At 40.8% G+C, this 22,520-nt stretch overlaps 1 protein-coding gene across 4 annotated transcripts in view; it reads left to right on the top strand.

Moving 5' to 3' along the window:
- raph1a (Ras association (RalGDS/AF-6) and pleckstrin homology domains 1a) overlaps positions 1-16,575 on the top strand; it is an 81,867-nt gene extending 65,292 nt beyond the window's left edge. For all 4 annotated transcript variants that reach the window (XM_031305094.2, XM_031305243.2, XM_031305164.2 and 1 more), the window contains 9 exons: positions 1,600-1,684; positions 8,228-8,349; positions 8,480-8,545; positions 9,473-9,616; positions 9,777-9,887; positions 10,314-10,412; positions 10,533-10,653; positions 11,144-11,274; positions 13,112-16,575. In XM_031305094.2, coding sequence (XP_031160954.1) covers positions 1,600-1,684; positions 8,228-8,349; positions 8,480-8,545; positions 9,473-9,616; positions 9,777-9,887; positions 10,314-10,412; positions 10,533-10,653; positions 11,144-11,274; positions 13,112-15,460 — 3,228 coding nt within the window. In that variant the 3' untranslated portion in view covers positions 15,461-16,575. The remainder of the gene's footprint in view (positions 1-1,599; positions 1,685-8,227; positions 8,350-8,479; positions 8,546-9,472; positions 9,617-9,776; positions 9,888-10,313; positions 10,413-10,532; positions 10,654-11,143; positions 11,275-13,111) is intronic.
- The last annotated feature ends 5,945 nt before the right edge of the window (positions 16,576-22,520 follow it).

Raw genomic sequence — 22,520 nt, forward strand, 5'->3', positions numbered from 1 at the left:
AATCACCCTGAAGGGGTTATATTTGCTTTAATGACCAGCTAGCTCTATATTATCCCGCTTATTACACGGCTACAAAATATTGATTTAAAAAGGATTTTATTGATTTGAAAACAATTGTATTGCTTTCGCTAAAGAAATTAGTCCATTCCATCTCTACAGCTGGAACACTTCATCCATAGCAACGTAAACTCTGTAGCCTACTTAGTGTTATAATTCACATTAAATTGTAACATTTGTGTTGATGGTGAAGTGAGACAAGGTGAATGGGACTTCTATGGGAATATTTATTTTGACGTTTCTGTCCTCATTCATCTCGTTTTCTTCTTGCCCCAACACATAAATAAAGTAAACAACGTCCACAGCCTCTAAAATAGTTATGTAACAACTTAATGTTGAATTCACATGCTCTTTTCACATCGTAGGAAAGCACATCGCTATCGCCAGATGAGTGACAATTTTGTTTAGCAAATTTTCGCTAACCAGTGTATGATGAAGGCATGTTGGGTGGGTGAAATTAGAAAGCTAACGTTAGCTAACGAACAGCAGCCGGCCGTTCAGTTGCTCCGCTCCCACTGTAGGTTTGCCGAGAGAACAGCTGACTGCCCGGGAGAGGCACTGTCTGGTTAACACAAGTTTTTAGCTGTGACTGTCCTTCCTTTGCTGTACCTGAAGTTGCTGCATTTTGGCTGCTGTCTGTAGATTCCTTTTAGATGTTTCATAGCAAATGTTTTAACAGCGGCGATGTTGTGTATTGTTTAGGGTCATTGCCACCACGAGACAAATCGGCATTGCAAATTGAACATGTAGCTCGACTTGAATGGCCTTCTTTTGACTGAAAGTACTGCCAAACAACATTTTTTCTGCTCACGAGTTCCATTTCCACTTTCTCACAGCCTACTGCATTGAACGGTCCTCCTACGTTAACACCTTCCCGTAATCAACAGCGTCATTACGTTGACCAGCATAGCGCGCGTAGTGCAAGCATAGGGTTCAGTGGAAAAAAATTCTAAGGTTCAGCAGAAACTGAACCCCATCAAAAAGCCCAATATTCGGCCGAATCCGAACCCGAATCCTGGATTCGGTGCATCCCAAATATAAAGATGTAGCCATAGGCGCTCACCAGATCTGCTGCCATTGCCTGGATTGGAGGACAGGATGTTGTTCCACTTTTGCCCACTTCTTGCCACATGCATGGCATGGTATGGTTATGCAGAATTATCAGACCGCAGAATGCAGTGATTGACCAATCAGAAACATGTATTCACCCAAGCCGTGTATTAATGTTAATTAGCGTATTGTGCAGTGATGCTCATCTGTTTGGCAGCAACTGAGGGCAGCAGAGTCCTCAAGGTACCAGACCGAATCTGCGTTGCCATTCCGTCTAGTAACTGTAGATGGAACCGGGTTTCGGTACCCAACGCTAAAGTAATAACACAGCGTATTGTATAATGTAATAAGTTACATCTGTCATTCCATAGTAGTGTCACTATTTGCAGTTTCATTAGCAGAAATAGCAATAGGATGTTTAACAGTAACGTTAGTAGTACTAGCATCATTAATAGTAGTAGTGTTTTGCTCACAGTGTCTCCTGTTGTTCAGGTTTTGGACAGTTTGTTAGAGAAATCTCACTGTGGTTACAGTCCAGACTGGTCACTGGTGGAAACCATCAACGAGCTGCAGATGGGTGAGCACACACACACACACACACACACACACACACACACACTGCTTCTTTGTCCTACTTATACACAGTTGGAGCTGGGTGCTTGATCTAAGTGAGCAGTTGCAGCATACGTTCAACCACAATATGTTTATCAAGTCAAGATCTATGCATTATTAAATTGTTTTACAGCCCACAAACTAGTACAGCATAGAGCTTTATATCACTGGCCCGGAGATAGTGGAGGATAATGTAAAACAGACAGCATATTTCAGATGGTACAACTGGATTAGCTAGCTTCAGAAAGGGTTGGCACAGAAATGCTGCTGTGACTTCAGTGTGGATTGCTTTTATGTTTTGACATTGCTAAAGATGTTTTGAAGCAACAAATTTAAAGGCAGGGCTAATAACTATTTCCAATATGCCGTTTTTTATATATTGTTTGAAGTGGTCGTTACACCCTGACAGCAATATGAATAATTAAATGATATTTTATTTACCAATAAGTGGCCTATCCCACACGGAATTACATGACACCAATACAAAAGTAATTTGATCCACAGCTTCTGGTCCAATGTCCACACACAATAAATAACTCATGGGCTCTGAAAAAGATCCGTCTGTAGCTGCTGTAATCCTGTAAAAACGCCCACCAATCACTGCGTCGCTGTCCGCTTGGAAAGAACCAATGAAATGCCTTCTTGACCCCCTGAGCGTACTCAATCCCTCCCGTGTACGAGTCTGAGCTCAATGCGTCATCCCCGCATTGCTAACAGTTGTCATGTTTGTTTTAAAGGTCGACATGCTGCTTTTTGGATGCTTTTATATAGACCTCAGTGGTTCCCTAATACTGTATCTGAAGTCTCTTTTATATAGGCCTTAGTGGTCCCCTAATACTGTATCTGAAGTCTCTTTTATATAGACCTTAGTGGTCCCCTAATACTGTATCTGAAGTCTCTTTTATATAGACCTTAGTGGTCCCCTAATACTGTATCTGAAGTCTCTTTTATATAGACCTTAGTGGTCCCCTAATACTGTATCTGAAGTCTCTTTTATATAGACCTTAGTGGTCCCCTAATACTTTATCTGAAGTCTCTTTTATATAGACCTTAGTGGTCCCCTAATACTGTATCTGAAGTCTCTTTTATATAGGCCTTAGTGGTCCTCTAATACTGTATCTGAAGTCTCTTTCCTGAAATTCAGCCTTGGTGCAGAATTACAGCCACTAGAGCCAGTCCCACAATGAGCTTTCCTTAGGATGTACCATTTCTGTGTCTGTAGCTTTAAATGCTATTGAGGAGGAGAGAGGGGGGGCAAGGTAGAGGGTGGGGGTGTGGCCTTGACCAACTGCCACTTTGTTTGTTTTCAAGCCATGATGTCTCTCTCTTTCTCATGGGCAGGCCAAATTGTCTGGGCGGGCAAAGCAGAGAAAGGGGAGGTAACCTTTCTCCTTATGACATCATAAAGGGAAGATTCCAGATCGGCCCATCTGAGCTTTAATTTTCTCAATGGCAGAGCAGGATACCCAGGGCTCGGTTTACACCTATCGCCATTTCTAGCCACTGGGGGATCATAGGCAGGCTGGGGGAACTCATATTAATGTTAAAAAACCTCATAAAGTGAAATGTTCATGCCATGGGATCTTTAAACATTCGGTGTGATAATATTGTGTTTGCTGATCGGTGAATGAGACATGAAGTAAAATTGCGCTCCTTTCTCCGCTCTGAAGCAGCAGCGCTCGTGCACGTCTGTGTGTGGGTCGGAGCCCTGGGGGGCAGGGGGAGAGGTTAGAGGGAGCCCCGAGGAGATACTACTTTCAAATCTTGCTAATTTTTCAACATTAGAGACCTTGGCTTTAAGTCATTTCTAACAGCTTTACTAGCTGTAGGAGCCACATGTTTCTCCTGTATGTTTATGTAGCCTAGGAATCTGGACGCACCCTATCGGCAGCAAATGTAATTTGCAGCCAGGGGGTCTAGCAACTCTCCATTGGCTTGCGAGCTGGAAAAGCCAAACTCTAGCCGGGCCAACCACATCGTGTATAGAGTCGGTGGGCGGGCTTAACATAATGACGGCAGTTACGACGGTTCCTCGTGAATTCCCTGCTACTTGAAAACAAAGAAGATGGCTGCTGCTGCTGCTGGCGAACAGCGGTCTTTGGAATCGGCTTTGGCCGCGACTCTGGAAGACTTGGAGTTAGGCTTTTCTTTAAGAAAAGAACAAAGAACGGCACTGAAGTCATTCTTAAAAAAGGAAGATGTGTTCGGAGTTTTGCCGACCGGATACGTTTAATCTATCTACTAGCTTCGCTACCTTCTTCGTTGCTCTGGTTGTTTGTAGCGCTATCCTATTGCGTGCAGAGGGAATTTGAAAGACAACCGTTTATCCCGCCCCTCGGATTGAGCCCCGCCAATGGTGAGTTCCCAGACCCAACATCTTGATGTGGGTCTGGCTTGTCAGGCTAATGTTTATGGTCTTATTTATATTATTCACTTATTACGATATTGTGCACTGATATTGTAGGTGGTGGGCGTGTTCACCAGGGTTTGGGCAGAAGAGATAACGGTATATTTGTTTGCTTCCCATGTTCACCTGGTTTTGGGCTTTGACAGAAAGGGGGTGAGCATGGGAGCGAACACTTTCTGTTGTCCGCACGTACTGTATTCCGCACTTATTAGCATCACAAAGTAATTTCGCGTTTGGTAACTGCAGTACTAGTTGTATTTTACGTGTGGAGGAATGAATGATTGAAATTGGATCTTTAGTGCGTCACAGTGTTTTTTCCTTACTGTGTTTAGTACCTCGCGGCTCCATTGTTTTGATTTGCTTATAGCCGCAACACTATCTACAGTAAGACAGTAAAGGCTTTTGAGTGGTGCTAACTGATAATGCAAGCTATTCAAGATTTCCAGGTGTGTATGTGTTGAGTTCATTTGTCAGTAACATTGTGCCCAGCAGTGACTCTCAGACAGCACAGATATTCAGCCACAAAGATGTGATCATACAAACACAAACACACACACACACATACACACACACGCACATAAACACACACACACACACACACACACACACACACACACACACACACACACACACACCTCCCTTGGGGGTCGTGATGTGTGTTTGCCAGCCCACACACTGTACTACAAGCTTCAACTCCACTTAACACTCTTTGACAAACACACACACACACACACACACAGTCTTTATGTAGGTCCGGAGCAATGATGCGTGTGATCTAACCTACATCTTCAGGGCTTCTGCTGAACAGCTAGTCAGCTTCGTTACGAAGAGAGATAGAGAAGGTAAAGTGTAGCTCGTACCGCCACGTTCAGCCAAACCTAAACCTTTCCGCATTTAAACAAATCTACCCCACATGGGGTTCTCAAAACCTGGGCAGGATTTGGCCTTAGGATGATTTAAATTGGCCTCGCTGTTTATTAAGGAAATAACCCTTTAACAGCACCCCCTGCACACACACACACACACACACACACACACACACACACAGACACACACGCAGACATACACACCAGCACCCTGCTGGGTGCCCTTTGGCAAAACACCGACTTCCTGTCAGATCCTAACCTCTGACCTATTACTGCTTCCCTACAGGAAATAACAGTGTAGCAAAGAATAATTACGATCATAAGAAGAAGAATACGTATTTACATTATTATTAGTAGTACAGTAGTAGTAGTTAGAGAAGCAGCAGTATTTCCTGTTATAATAGTAATAGTGTTAGTATACATTTTACTATTATAAATGTATTAATTTCACATTGATTTCCTAACTAATGAACAACACATTAATCAATGTAGGGACTAAGGTGTTTGTTCCTCATGATTACTGAGTTATTGAGCATGTTTATGTCTTCTGCCTCAGGACTGATATTGTAAACAATGTGTGATAAATGATAACATTCTGTAGTTGTAAAATTATTAGGGAAACTACACACGTTGCACTGTTGCAAAAGGTCTTAGATCTTTGCTTCATTTACCAAACAATTTAATAAAGCTGTTTTATTAGCTGCTGGTAATAATTCTACTTAGTGCTGCTCATCTGCTATATTATCACTTCATATGTTCATACACAAAATACCCAATGTCTGTTTAGTCATGACCTCAGTTATGTAAATATGATCAGTTATTTAATTGATACATGCATTGTTTTGGGATCAGATGGCCTCCATTTAAAGCTATGATCTGTAACGTTTGGGTCATTCAAACTACAGAAAAGATGAAGGAGCATCTACAGTAGTGTAGTGTTTCTGAAGTTGTTACAAATAGTTGTTGGCATGCAAAATCAACCAACCAGGTGACATAAACAAGAACATACCATATACTGAAGTAATCAAATTACACAGCATTCACATTGTCAGCTGTACATCTGCAAACTGACAAACATACATGTAATCAAGGTTACACTTTACTTGAAGGTATCTACATAAGAGCGACATGGCACTGTCATGAACGTGACATAAACATTATAAACAAGTCATAAACATTTATGACATAACACTTCTGTCAGACATTGTCATTCGGTTTTTGGCATGACAAGTTATGGTTAGGGTTAGAGTTAGAGTTAGGGTTCATGTGTCATGACAGTGTCATGTGTTCATGACAGTGTCATGTCACTCTTATGTAGATACCTTCAAGTAAAGTGTTACCGTAATCAACATAATCGGTTATCAACCAATCGTCAAATTATTTTCTGTTGTTGACCTACCAATTAATTGAGTAATTATTTAAGAACTTATCTTGCTAAAGGATTAAAAACTGTTTTTATAATTACTATCACACTGCCATAATCTTAACTACAGTATTATTGTGAAATCCGTGTAATCAACTTTATCTGTGTCCCTAAGGGCGTTTGGGTGTGCAGCAGGTATAAAACACATAAGAGACATAAATATACATACGAGATATACACCACTGTCCCGACAACCATCGTCGACCTCAACATCATCATCCATTAAATCACCAACCCCTTTGTCGACGTCTTTGACTTCATCATCACATAGTCAACAGACAAAAATAACTAAGTGGATAGCCCCACTATTCAAGTTTGTACGTCATGTGATGTATTTGGATATAACAATTGAATAAGGCAAGTGATGCTCTGGGCTAAAGCGTGATTTATGCTTCTGCGTAAAATCTACGCCGTGCCTACGTATGTAGGACTCTGGTTCTCCTTCTCCATAGACAACATGAAATCAAGGAGAGGGTTAACTTTTCCTGCTACAGATTTCCCACCGTGGTCAGAAAGAACAGGGGAGACACTTTGTTTCTCTCACTTTGACTCTAGAGTCGCTACTTGCTCCGAAGCTAATCGTCGTCACTCTCTCATTCGCTCTACCATACACTCCCTACGCACACACACATGCCAGCCCTGCTATTCTCTTAAAGAGATTGATGCACACATCAAAGCACAAGTATAAACTTCAGGCCACTTACGGAGGCTACGGCGAAACCTCTGCGTGGAGCATAAATCACAGTTAACACAGACTCAATCAAAAATGATATGCTACTTTGGATTATTAGTTAGTTAGGTGTTTATATTCCAGAATCTGTCACAGTGAAACCACATACTGACTAAACACATCGGCCCCAAATAAAAAAACTCACATTTTGTTAGTGAGGTCAACACAGTTGTCCACAAATTCAATGTGGGTCACAGCTGACATGGTTTTGTCCATTTCAATCCTCAGAGGAAACATCTGAAAAGCAGCTGGGGAGACACATTGTTTAAAAAGAGGGCAGCAGATTGCCACGAGCCATATTTCCTCTGTAGAGCAGTGAGGAGAGCAGGGTTATTATGAGTGGGGAACATCCTCACAGTGACAGTCTCCTTAACTTTACAGTTTTCACATTCCCAAATGCACTTTTGGATGAATTCTGTGAACTGTGGTGCTGTGTTTTGTTACTGTGGCTGGAATCTCTATAGAAATTGCTAATGGCTTTCATGACTACTGTATTCATTGCCCAACATCTTACCAAACAGAGGAAAAACTGTTTTTTTCTGGGGGGAAATGAAACGTGTCTAACTGATGGCCATAACATCAACCAATAATATCATCCAGGAGACTTCTATGCTAGAAATTGTTGTTATTTAAAAATAAAAAAAAATAAAAACTTTCAAATTAGAATTTATAGTTAGAAGAATACTGGCCACATTCACTTCTTTCCTCTATTGAAAATTTGAATTTAGAGAGACAGAAGCCTGTAGGTCCACACACACTAAAAGGTCAGGCAAATGTTCTTACAGTAAATCCAAAAAGGCCAAAAGTCAAAATTTGTGGATTACAGAAGTTGATGTTTTGTGCCAACATCTTAATATAGATTGTGTGATTATACATTAAGTTGTCTCCTTTATGTTGTTCTTGTTAAGATAAAAAAAAAAAAGTAAAATAAATTGAGTTTAAACCCCTTTGAGGAAACAGTAAGTCAGAAGAATGACAGCAATGTCTAAATAACAGGCTGAATTTTGTAATTCATAACGATTTTCCTGCTTTGACTGGAATTAACAGAGCATCAACGAAAATATCTCATTAATTCTGTCCAGAGCGGATCTTCGAGGATCATGAGAACCTGGTGGAGAACCTGCTAAACTGGACCAGAGACAGCCAGAACCTCCTGATGTTCACTGAACGCATCGAGAAGTACGCTGTCTTCAAAAACCCCCAGGTGAGATCCACGCACACACACATGAACACACGGGAGGGTTCCCAAAAGGCAACTGTTTAATTAAATCATACAGAGGTTTTTATATTGCTAACCAGTGGTCTGTCTATCTCTCCTGCTCCGTCTGCTGCAGAACTATTTGTTGGGGCGGAAGGAGACATGTGAGATGGCTGAAAGAAACAAAGAGGCTCTGTTAGAGGTTAGTTTGTTTTCTCCTCTTGCACACAGCTGCTTCCTCAAATGCATCTTCGCCCACAAATCCTCTGAAAAGTGTCCATCTCACAGTCTTAAGAATGGCAACCAGTGTTGATATTCCAAAAAAAGGAGGTCTGAGGCATGCGCACACCATTTCAGTAACAGTCTGACATGAAACCCCAATTACAGCGATACTGCGGTAATTCTTTTAGGCAACATCCTCACGTGCAATATTTGGCCTTGCATTACCTATTAGAGCTACAGAAATAATCGATTAATTGATAAGTTGTCAACTATCAAATCGATCGCCAACTATTTTGATAATCGATTATTGGTTTAAGTCATTCTTTGAAATGAAAAATTTCTTTGAAAAAAGTAAAATGAAATCCGATTCCAGCTTCTTAAATGTGAATATGTTTTAGTTTCTTCTCTCCTCTGTGAGAGTAAACTGAATATCTTTGAGTTGTGGACAAAACAAGACATTTGAGAACGTCATCTTGGGCTTTGGAACACTCAATACCATTTTTCACCATTTTGGGACATTTTATAGACCAAACAACTACTCCATTAACCAAGGAAATAATCAACAGATTAATTAACAATGAAAATAAATGTAGTTGCAGCCCTATTATCTATCGCTTTCATGTTCACCTGCCATGGCGTTTTACAGTCAATCTGTATAATATCGAGGTAGAAATAAATGATGTTGGGATGAATGTGAGAAAAGTAAACCTGAATTGGTAGAAGAGCTAGAAAAGCAAACCGTTTTGCTGTGAATAAGTCATTCTGTCTGCAAACTGCACTCGTACATTCTGTAGTTCAACTGGTGAAAATGTGGTGAACACTGAAACTGAGCAACAATCCCATGCATCTGTTGTTTGTGTGTGTGTGTGTGTGTGTGTGTGTGTGTGTGTGTGTGTGTGTGCATCAGGAGTGTTTTGGCGGCAGCTCAGTGTCTGTCCCCGAGATGGAGGGAGTGTTGTGGCTGAAAGAGGACGGGAAGAAGTCGTGGAAGAAACGCTACTTCCTGCTGAGGGCTTCTGGCATCTACTATGTTCCCAAGGGAAAGGCCAAGGTGTGTGTAATGACAAGAAGCCCCGAGGCAATATGGGGAAAACAGTAGCATTTTGTTTGTTTGTTTGATTAATTTGTTTGATTGTTTGTTTAATTTTTTTTTTTATTGTAAAACAGAAAAAAAAAAATACTTGAAATTGAACATGCGTGTGTTTGTGTAGGCATCCAGAGACCTGGTGTGTTTCCTCCAGTTGGATCACGTTAACGTCTACCTCGGCCAGGACTACAAGAGCAAGTACAAGGCTCCCACTGACTACTGCATGGTGCTGAAGGTACATTCACACACAAATACATTTACATACACATGTAGGAGCGATGGGGTTTGAAATAAATTACGATTGTCTGGTTTGTGGCACTGTTCTCTCACAATGCCACCTAGTGGTGTGACAGAGTAATTAAAGCTATCTCAAAGAAAACACAGATACTACAACAATTAATCAAACAATCATAATTTTGTTTAATGTATTCATGCTGCATTGGTTTGATATTAAATACATTGGGGTATTTGTAGCAGCAAAAGTGGCAGGAGTTGTAGTAAAAGTACAATTAGTAAATAGCACATTAATGAAATGGAAAGAAGAAAAAAAGATGCATGCAAGCACTACTACTAAACAAAGTATCCTTTACACAGATTAATACAGAGTGTGTGTGTGTGTGTGTGTGTGTGTGTGTGTGTGTGTGTGTGTGTGTGTGTGTAGCACCCTCAGATCCAGAAGAAGTCTCAGTACATCAAGTACCTCTGCTGTGACGATGTCAGAACCCTCCAACAGTGGATCCACAGTATTCGAATTGCCAAGGTAAAAACATTTCCTGTCAGAACAAAAAACAAAATGTTTCTGCCCGTCTCATATGTCATCGTCGTCATTCTGATGTAGTTGCACATCTCACAACACCTGTTGTCTGTCTCTCTCTGTCAGTACGGGAAGCAGCTGTACATCAACTTCCAGGAGGCAATGAGGAGGACAGAGGCGGCCTACGATTGGTCCTCCCTCTCTTCTTCCTCCATCAAGTCAGGATCCAGCTCCTCCAGCCTTCCAGGTCAGTCTGTCGGTCTGATTTGGTTTAACAGCCAAATGTATGACAAGATTATCTACCAAAAGCAGCAAACATAAACCACAGTCGTTTTGCAATATTAAAGGTGAAATCCGGCGCAAAAAGAACCTAGGGGTTAATAACACATTTGTACCGAGTCTACAGTTCTCTGGGTTATGTTTTCATGATAATTAGCTTATAACGCTAGTCGTCGGGGCATGGGTATCTATTATCTATATCTACACCACTAACAAGGCTCAAAATAGCACCACACTTCCACGGTAGCATAATGAGGGTCGATACATGTAAACCGAAGCATTGAGAACTTAAATGTACAGACAGTTTATTAAAAAGACTTGTCTTACTGTCTTTATAAACTATCTTTTAAATAAACTGTCGCCGGATTTCTCCTTTAACAATATCCGTTAATAAATGAAATAGAATTAGCATCAAAAAAGTTAAACAAAACTTACTTTTGCACGTGTCCACACCCCAGAGTCCCAGTCCACCCACTCCAGCCAATCGGACAGTGGCGTTTCAGAGATGACATCATCAGGCCACGCCCGCTCGCAGAGTGTTGTCAGCTCCGTCTTCTCCGACGCCTGGAGGAGAGGAACGCAAGGAGAGGTGGGAACTCACACAAACACACTCTGTCTTTGCATTGTCCTGTTTACTTGAGGACTACATTTCCCATATTTCCCCTCTGCTTCCCTGCCAGCGGTCAAAGGTGAAGGGACGTATGCCAGTTCCTCTTTGTGCAGGAGGAGGAGGGAGTGGAGGTTAGACAGGAAGTGATGTAACAGGCATGCTAACAGTTTGGCTGCAGCCTTTAAAACACTAAGATGTTTGTGTTGGTGCTTTGGAGTGACCTGTCTTTGAACAAATCTGTCTTATCGCACTAATTTAATTAGCAGGTATACTGTATTTACATCGCACTTGTGGATGTAGCGTTAGCTAATGCTCTGAAAGTCCATGTCCTCTGGAATTGCAGACTAGCCGTATGTACTGTTTCTGACAGTCTGAGTCTACAGTGAGGGGATAATGCACTGTAAGACAGGACTTTGCACATTGCCAATAATCAGAGTATTTTTCTGAACAGTATTCAGCAAATTATACAAGCGTTCACCGCCAGGTGCTTTAGATAGCGTTACAGAGGTAGATAACATAAAGCTTGATTTGCACAGTAACATTTCTCGTTATATTAACTAGCTGAGCATAAACAATGCTATATTCACATCAAACCCTCAGCTGATAGTCAATATCCACGACGTTTGACTTCCGGGATTGCTCCGTTGCCACCGGAAATTCTGTCGGATGTCACTCTTTTCGGCCGGATGTCCGTTACCTTCCGCTTTCTTTGTGTTGGAATTTTAAACTCCGGTGGATTTCTGAGGACTATGGTTAACTGCTCCTCAGATCTCTGCAGGGTAAATCCAGACAGCTAGCTAGACTATCTGTCCAATCTGAGTTTTCTGTTGCACGACTAAAACAATCTTTGAACGTACACGTACATTTTTCAGAGGCACCGCGGCTCTGTCCGGTGCTTAGCGCCGCCCAAGACAATTGTGATTGGTTTAAAGAAATGCCAATAAACATAGATATACAAATTAAATTAAAAGTTTAAATCAGTACACTTACTGTGTACTTACAGTACACAAATCTATAAAAGATATTAATCCACAAAGCGCTATTCAGGCAAAAGACTTGGTAAAGACTGGTAAATTCTATATTTACATTTCTAGTGTTTTCACTGTTAAACTGCAGCAAACAGCAGCAGCAAATGGTTAATAAGCTGCTAAACACAACTATATCTCTGGAGTTGCACTTTACTTAGTGTGGATATATACAACCATTGATGACATACATTAAATCAAGATGAATTTGGTTGTAAGAAACAAAAATCATTTTGTCTTTTTTGTCATTATTTCTTCTGACCTCGTGGTGTGATGGAATGTCCTAACCAACAAATGATATAACGAAAAATGACACTGCAGCCTACAACTAGTTGTCTACACATTTGTGACCAGATTGACACTATTAGGAGTATGTTTGTTACATTTTAGATCCAGTTTAGAGCCTATTTTAGTTTTGTTAAACAGTTAAGAAACTGGATGGATAGATGGACTGACCTCAGTCGCCCTCAGTACCTCCTTCAGGTTCCTCTGAATGGATACAAAATTGACAAAGCTTTAATTAATATAAAGTCCATCCTCAAGATGATGGTTGTAGGACAGGAGTTTTTTTCAATGGGTGAAAAAGTTTGGTGTTCTGACTATAATTGACCTACTTTGATGTTGCAATGTGTTTCATGGAGTTTCAATATCTGTGTGTCCTCCTATCTGCGTTGGTTTGGTGTTTGATAACTTGCATCTTGCATCGTCTTGGATTGTGTGGTTTCCGAAACATGAGAATGGTGGAGTTGTTTGTTACTTGTTGTAATTTTGTGTCCATTTCCTCTCTCCAGATGATGAGGATCGACCCTATCAGTAGGCCTATCCCTGTGCGGATACCCTCCCCCCAGCCCACCCGGACCAGCTACACAGACGGCCTCCTCCCATCTGAGGATTCCTCTCCATCACCGCCCTCTCCACCTCCGCCTCCTCCCCCCATCGCAAGTGTCGCCCATCAGCCAGCCGCCACTCCCTCATATGTCAAGTACAGCACGCTGGCTCGCCTGCAGAGCCAGAACCAGTCCATGACACAGCCGACAGGAGCCGCCCCACTTGCCCTTCCCATCCAGTCTATCAAATCCAACTACAATACCCTCCCGGCTGCTTACAGCTCCTCCCCTCCCCTACCGCCATCTCCTCCCCCTCCCCCCCCACCCGCAGCACCGGCTCCTGGCTCAGCCATGGCCGCGCTGAAATATGGTCCATCGAGCCCCTCTGCTCTACCACCGCCACCCCCACTGGAGGAGGACTTGCAGGAGCCCTGCTACCTCCCGCCTCCTCCACCGGAGAGCCCGGAGGCCAATGGGTTGCCTCTGCCTCCCCTTCCCGAGCCCATCCCCGACTCCTGCAATCACCTCTCCAACAGTGGCCTCCAGCAGTTCCTGGCACACAAGTTTCCACACATGGTGTACGACTTCAGCCCAGAAATGAGTGAGGATAATTCTCCCCCTCCTCCACCTCCAGCTGAGCTTTCTCCCCCATCCACCCTGCAAGTTCTCCGGCCTCTGTCCCCCAATGCGCCCCCTCCTGCGCCTCCCAAAACCTTCACCGGTGGTTTTCCCCCTCAAACTGCTCGCAAACCCTCGGGTCCTTCTTCCCTTCCAATTGCCCTCTCACCTGTGTCACCGACACAGCCCTATAGCGGCCACGGGCCTGTTAAAAAGCAGCAAAGCTTCTCAACAGGACACTCTCCGAATCAGCCGCCTCCCACTCTGCCAAAGCAGCACAGCCTCTCCTCCAAAAACCTTGCCCTCTCTCCCTCCTCCTCCTTTTCTTCAGTCTCCATCGCGGCCGCTACCTCCTCTCTGGTCAAACAGATTGTCAATCAGTTCCCGGGAAACTCGGCTACTTCCTCTCTGCCCGCCTCCAACTCTGCTGAAGGATCTAAGTTCACTGCTCCTCAGTCTCCTCCAGCGGTCAAGGCCAAACCAAAGTGGCAGCCCGGAGGCGTTGTGGCTCCACTGTCCCCAGAGTTCCCCCCTCCTCCTCCTGACAGCTCCCTGGGAGAATTCCCTCCTCCTCCCTCTTCATCCTCCTCCAAGACAGGCTCACCCATAAAGAAGTCGCCTTCCACCTCGTCCACAGGATCCACCAAGCGGGGGCCTCCGCCAGCCCCACAGAGAGCCTCCTCCATCCGGTCCAGCTCATCAGGCGAGACCCAGGATGAGAGGCCAAAGAAGGTGGAGAGCCTGGTCAACAAATTTGGCCAAGCTCCTCAAACAGGTACCTCTTCCAGCTCCTCGTCGGCGACTGGGTCTCCTTCAAAGGATTCCTCCGCGCTTCCCGCGCCGCTTCCTAAGCCGGGGAAGCTGAACTTAGCGAACCTCCCGTTGGCCCTCCAAGGGCTGCAGACGGGCCAGCCCCATCAGCCCTCTGAGTTCCCATCCCCTCCCCCACCACCTCCCCCCGCCCAGCCTCCTCGCGTCGACTTGTCGCCTGACTACTTCCCGCCGCCCCCCAGTGACTTTGAGCTTTTCCCTCCTCCTCCCCACCCATCAGAGTTTCATCACCCCCCAAAGGTCGCCGTGGTGAACCCCCAGCCTCAGATGCAGCCGCCTCAACAGCCGGTGCCTTCCTCTTTATCGTCATCGACATGGAAACAAGGTTCGCTGAAAAAGGGAGCGATCCTGCCTCCAACACTGAACCGGCGGACCAGCAACACGACCCAGTATGACATCACAACCGTAATGCCCCTCTCGCCGCCTCCTCTGTCTCAGACCCCACCTCCCTCCCTGTCCTCTTATTCTTCTTCCTCCTCGCCCATCCCCCCCACCTCCCCGAAATCCCCAGGGCCAAGCACACTGGCACTAAAGCCCCACTTCCTGGAAGACCTCAACCGCACCCTAAAGCGGAAGTCGGTGTCTCGCCACGGCTCGCTCACCTCCTCCCACCTCATCCCCTCCTCTAAGATGGAGCCCGTGGCCACCATGGACGACATGGCGCTCCTACCGCCTCCTCCCCCCGAGCTCCTGCAGCAGCAGCAGCACGGCGTGCGAGGACACTCCCACACTTTGTCCCGCCACCACAAGCACTCCCACTCCACCAAACATGCCAACATCTCAGGCTATGCAACGCTGCGGCGAGGCCCACCTCCCGCTCCTCCAAAACGGGACCAAAGCACCAAACTGACCAGTGACTGGTAGGGAGCGAGGACACTGGGCGGAGCCTAAAGAACTAAACTGACTATTTAGGTCTCGTGCAGAGAAGAAATAATCAATGTCTTGTCTTGACTTGTCCGTCTCTCCTCATCCTAAACCATGCACCCCTTTGAATTCCGAGCTAGTAGCAAACCGTCTTTCCTACTCTTAATCTCAGATTATGATTGTTCCTATTATCCTCATTATTACTATCATTACCAATACATGTTTAACCCAATGCCATGAGTAAAAAAAATACATATATATATATAATATATGTATATATATATCTGTATACAAGCAAGCCAGAAAAAAATCACCTATCAAGCTTTTTTCACAATGTCTGTGCAGCTTTGCATTGAAATATACAAAAGACGAGACTTGAATGACAACAGCAACAGGGACAATTTGCTGCACAATAACTGGTACTGCATGGAGCCGTGGCAATGGAAGTAATGTTACCGATGAAGGGAAGGAGGGATCCATGGAAGGAACAAGAGACGCGAAAGTGGGACGATGTGTATAGAAATGTACGTTGTGAACTGGGAGGGGGGAGGGGGAGCATTGCCGTTTATTTCAAACTTTTTGTGTGTGTGTGTTTTTATATAAGATTATTTAATACTGGAAAGATATTATTATAATTATTTTAAGTTTTTAAGAAGTGTCAAAAGAGAATGAGTTTGACTGGACCTGGGTCTGTATTCTCAAAATAATGTCAAAGTGTTGATCAGAGTTACCAAACTGAGTATATATTTGGATCATTTCATCTAATCATATTAATTTAAACTTAGGGATTCATGGCTGATTGGTTGGTGACTCCCACAGGATAAGATTCAATATTTAAATGCACACTGATTGAACAAATACTTGTAAATCAGCTAGATAATCAGGCTGTGCTCAGATTACAGGCGTTATGAAATCCCATTGCCTCAAACAATATTATTACACCTGTTGTTCTCACGTCTTCCCTTCTCAAAGTTCATGTCTTGGAGGCCATCAGGACCTAGCTTGCACATTTAGATCTGCCTTTCCCTAATCTCAGCTGTCCTACTAACCCATTCAAATTGAAATGTGTTAATATCAATGAGTTTTGCATTATCACGACTGTCAACCAGAACCTCCTTTAAAGATCCTATGACATGCTGCTTTTGGATGCTTTTATATAGGCCTTAGTGGTCCTCTAATACTGTATCTGAAGTCTCTTTATATAGACCTTAGTGGTCCCCTAATACTGTATCTGAAGTCTCTTTTATATAGACCTTAGTGGTCCCCTAATACTGTATCTGAAGTCTCTTTCCTGAAATTCAGCCTTGGTGCAGAATTACAGCCACTAGAGCCAGTCCCACAATGAGCTTTCCTTAGTATGTGCCATTTCTGTGTCTGTAGCTTTAAATGCTATTGAGGAGGAGAGAGGGGGGGCAAGGTGGAGGGTGGGGGTGTGGCCTTGACCAACTGCCATGCTTCGCTCGTTTGCAAGCCATGATGTCTCTCTCTTTCTCATGGGCGGGCCAAATTGTCTGGGCGGGCAAAGCAAAGAAAGGGGAGGTAACCTTTCCCCTTATGACGTCATAAAGGGAAGATTCCAGATCGGCCCATCTGAGCTTTCATTTTCTCAAAGGCAGAGCAGGATACCCAGGGCTCGGTTTACACCTATCACCATTTCTAGCCACTGGGAGACCATAGGCAGGCTAGGGGAACTCATATTAATGTTAAAAAACCTCATAAAGTGAAATTTTCATGCCATGGGATCTTTAATCTGAGCTCAGCCTTACCAAGTGAGTCAGTCAGCAACATCAAAAAAAACAATTTGGATAAACTTGATTTAAAAGACTCGGTCAGATTCGCAGTCAGTCCGTTAGGTAATTGTTTGATAGCTATTAAACCACGCAGCTAATCGGCTACAATGAACTCTGTCTGAATGAAGGTGATCATCAATTTGCTAGTTAATAAATCAGTCACTTCTTTGTCATCTTAACGGCTGGTTCAGTCACTTTGTTAGTTTGTAATTAAAGGTGTGTGTCCACTCAAAGCATCTTAAATGATCAGAGAAGCCCTGGGAACAAGTGCCTGAAAAACGTAATGCTCAAACTGCTCACAGGTGTGTGGTGACATCATGCCGCGCAGACAACCTCGACTGGAACTTCTGTGATGTCAACCATTAGCTTTCTGACATTTTGAAGCCTGAAGTTTAGGTTTACCATTCACACACTGCCATCTACAGCCAGGATGTCTGGATTTGGGCAAAAAAGACGGAAGCCTGGGAGGAGCTGATGTGGGACAACAAGCAGCAGCAGCTAATGGGTGGTACTCTATCGCCACCCAGTGGAAGTATCAAAAAAGACACTGGGACAGAGGCCTCAGGAACTGAACAGGAGTCTCCTGTCGAGATCTTTACAGTTGCTCTTTCCTCATTAGCTCCCATATCCAGTTCTAATTCTTTATTTTATACTTGGGGTAATTTCTATGTTTTGCCTCTGTTTCTGCTGTTGTAAACATTACCATTGTTGTAACTTTAAACTCCAGCCTCCTCTACTGTGATAGGTATTTAAACAAGTGACAAACACCCGAGCCTGTTTGAATTTTTTAGCCACATTTCAACCATATTTAGAGTTGAAATCATGAGTTGAATAACTGATTAGTTAATCCACAGGACGTTAATCTGCAACACATTTTATAATTGTTTAAGTTTTGAAGCAAAAATGTCAATACATGGTTGCAGCATCTCAAATATTTCCATTTACTGGTTTTCTTAGTCACTATGGAAGTGAAGTGAAATCTTTTGGGTTTTAGACAAAGTGATGATGTTAAATATGTCAGTTTGGGATCTGGGAAGAAACTGCTTTCTAAGCCTACTGACATTAACGTTGAGTGCTTGGAGAGTGCTGTGCCAGGAGGCAGTTGCAACAAGCATTCTAAAAGCAGTGGCACTTAGAGAGATACGCTTAATGGATACACCCTGAGTCACTTTGGGAATTAGCTATCTAGTAAGTCAGTACATAATGTCAGACAGGGATGATTCTTGTTTTTAACTAAATGTTTTAAAAAAAACCGCCTGTTTGTCAGTGAATACTCACACACATACACATAGTATGTTTCAGCGGGGCGAATACATCCGATTTAGATAGCTAGATAGACCAGTCGGTTAAATAGTTAGCTAGTCTGCTGCTCCATCCAAGCATCCTTCCACACTAAAAAAACAGCTGATAAAAGCTTTCTAAATAAATATTCTGATCATAGTTTTTATTTTATGTGCAGCTGAACCTAGGTCTGTTTCCACCTTCCTGTTTTTATCTCTGTTGCAGTAGATTCAAATTATCTGCATAACATGTCACCACCAGTGCAACAGCACAGATGCCAAAAAAAGTGATAATTACTACTCCAGGTTTGAATTTTAATGTGCAATTGTTTGTTTTTGAAGTACTCCTATTTAATTTGAATGTATAATTATTATGGTTACAAAATGATTTCAATTGGTTTTAACATCAAATGTGTTTTGTGATGTTGTTGGAGGGGAGAGAAGTACTTCCTACGTCCACTGCCCTGCAGGAAAATAATCCCTAGGTCTCCTACATCATGGTGTATTTCAGTGACACTCAGTCAACATACAGTTTAAAACTGATCAATGTCTTGCTCAATGGCACCCAGCAGAGCACATGGCTGCTATTGGTGTCAAACCTGCTGTTGCATTTAAAATAAATGAGGAAATGAGTCAAACTGAAGTCAGAGTTTTTACACAGATCTAATTTGATTGAATTTATGCTGACTGAAGATGTGGCCATGAGAGTACCTGAATCCTGTTCTGGAGTATTAGGGTGCTGTACAATGATGAACTGTGCTTCTTTGCAAGTTATTCAGACTCAGGGCCACTGATTTATAGCAACTAAAATGTATAACGTTGCTGGAGCACAACATTCCAGGTTTGGTATGATCATTTAAAAATAAAAGAAATTGTCACAAGATCTTCCCTTAACAGTAGGTTCTCAGGTTTTTCACATCAAATGGCTAACCCCATTGCCAAGTCTTGTCCTTCCTGAATGACAGCAAGCCAACCAAGTGGGCCACACAGACAACAGGCTCATACTAAGACATTTTTCTTTCTTTTACTTTGTTTTGACATAAAATTACCTTTTTATGACATACTAAATAATGACTTTTGGATTATTTTTTTTACAACATATTATATATTGACTTTTTAATGTTTTTTTTTATAACATACTATACTATGACTTTTATGGTTCTTTTATGACATACTATACAAGGTATAGTGTTTATGACTTTTTTCGACATGCAACACGATGTATGTTTTTTCGACATACTATACTATGACTTTTTTTGCCTTTTTTCGACATACTATACTCTGACTTGATTATGATTTTTTTCGACATGCTATACTATTACTTTTTTCTACATACTATAATATGACTATTTTCAACATACTATACTATACTATGACTTTTTTATGACTTTTTTCGACATACTACACTATGACTTTTTTCTACACATTATAGTCTTTTTCGACATACTATACTATGACTTTTTTTATGACTTTTCGACATGCAATACGATGTATGTTTTTTCGACATACTAAACTATGACTTTTTTCTACACATTATAGTCTTTTTTCGACATACTATACTATGACTTTTTTTGCCTTTTTTCGACATACAATACTCTGACTTGATTATGATTTTTTTCGACATGCTATACTATTACTTTTTTCTACATACTATAATATGACTATTTTCAACATGCTATATTGTGACTTTTCTACTAACTATACTATAATTTTTTCTGCCTTACTATGAATTTTTTATGATTTTTTTCGACATACTATACTATGCCTTTTTTCGACATACTATACTATAACTTTTTTAAACATACTATACTATGATTTTTTTCAACATACTATACTATGACTTTTTTATGACTTTTTTCAACATACTATACTATGACTTTTTTATGACTTTTTTCGACATACTATACTAGGACTTTTTTTGCCTTTTTTCGACATACAATACTCTGACTTGATTATGACTTTTTTCGACATGCTATACTATGACTTTTTTAAACATACTATACTATGACTTTTTTATGACTTTTTTCAACATACTATACTATGACTTTTTTAAACATACTATACTATGACTTTTTTATGACTTTTTTCAACATACTATACTATGACTTTTTTTCAACATACTATACTATGACTTTTTTAAACATACTATACTATGACTTTTTTATGACTTTTTTCAACATACTATACTATGACTTTTTTTCAACATACTATATACTATGACTTTTTCAACATACTATACTATGACTTTTTTATGACTATTTTCGACATACTATACAAGGATTTTTTATGATTTTTTACAACATACTATATTTTGACTTTTTATGATTCTTTTAAGACATACTGTACTATGACTTTTTTATAATATACTATAATATTTTTTTTATGACATCCTATGACCTTTGACATACATGTCAAAATATAGACCTGTGTGCCAGGTCAGATAGCTCAGTGGGATAAGACACGGGAGGTTATGTGTTTGAACCTCATGGGGTGTAAAGAGTTCTGAGACCTACTTTCCAGGAATGAAGAATTCAAATCGACCTACTATCCTATGACCTTTTCAACATACTACACTATGACTTTTTTCGACATATTATACTGGATTTTTTTCAAAATACTATCCTATGACCTTTTCAACACACTAAACTATGACTTTTTTCTACACATTATAGTCTTTTTTCGACATACTATACTATGACATTTTTATGACTTTTTTCGACATTGAATATTATGTCTGTTTTTTCGACATACTATACTATGACTTTTTTTGCCTTTTTTCGACATACAATACTCTGACTTGATTATGATTTTTTTCGACATGCTATATATACTATTACTTTTTTCTACATACTATAATATGACTATTTTCAACATGCTATATTGTGACTTTTTTCTACTAACTATACTATCATTTTTTCTGCTTTACTATGAATTTTTTATGATTTTTTTCGACATACTATACTATGCCTTTTTTCGACATACTATACTATAACTTTTTTAAACATACTATACTATGATTTTTTTCAACATACTATACTATGACTTTTTTATGACTTTTCAACATACTATACTATGACTTTTTTATGACTTTTTTCGACATACTAAACTATGACTTTTTTCTACACATTATAGTCTTTTTTCGACATACTATACGATGTATGTTTTTTCGACATACTATACTAGGACTTTTTTTGCCTTTTTTCGACATACAATACTCTGACTTGATTATGATTTTTTTCGACATGCTATACTATAACTTTTTTAAACATACTATACTATGATTTTTTTCAACATACTATACTATGACTTTTTTCGACATGCTATACTATGACTTTTTTAAACATACTATACTATGATTTTTTTCGACATACTATACTATGACTTTTTTCGACATACTATACTATGACTTTTTTAAACATACTATACTATGATTTTTTTCAACATACTATACTATGACTTTTTTATGACTATTTTCGACATACTATACTATGACTTTTTATGGTTCTTTTATGACATACTATACAAGGATTTTTTATGATTTTTTACAACATAATATACTATGACTTTTTTACTATACTATATATTTTGTTCATTTTTTTCAGCTTTACTATGAATTTTTTATGATTTTTTTCGACATACTATACTATGACTTTTTTCGACATACTATACTATAACTTTTTTAAACATACTATACTATGATTTTTTTCAACATACTATACTATACTATGACTTTTTTCGACATACTATACTATGACTTTTTTATGACTTTTTTCAACATACTATACTATGACTTTTTTTCAACATACTATATACTATGACTTTTTTCAACAAACTATACTATACTATGACTTTTTTCGACATACTATACTATGACTTTTTTCGACATACTATACTATGACTTTTTTCAACATACTATACTATACTATGACTTTTTTCGACATACTAAACTATGACTTTTTTCTACACATTATAGTCTTTTTTCTACATACT

The sequence above is a fragment of the Sander lucioperca genome, chromosome 8 (assembly GCF_008315115.2).
Source record: "Sander lucioperca isolate FBNREF2018 chromosome 8, SLUC_FBN_1.2, whole genome shotgun sequence".
NCBI lineage: Eukaryota > Metazoa > Chordata > Actinopteri > Perciformes > Percidae > Sander > Sander lucioperca.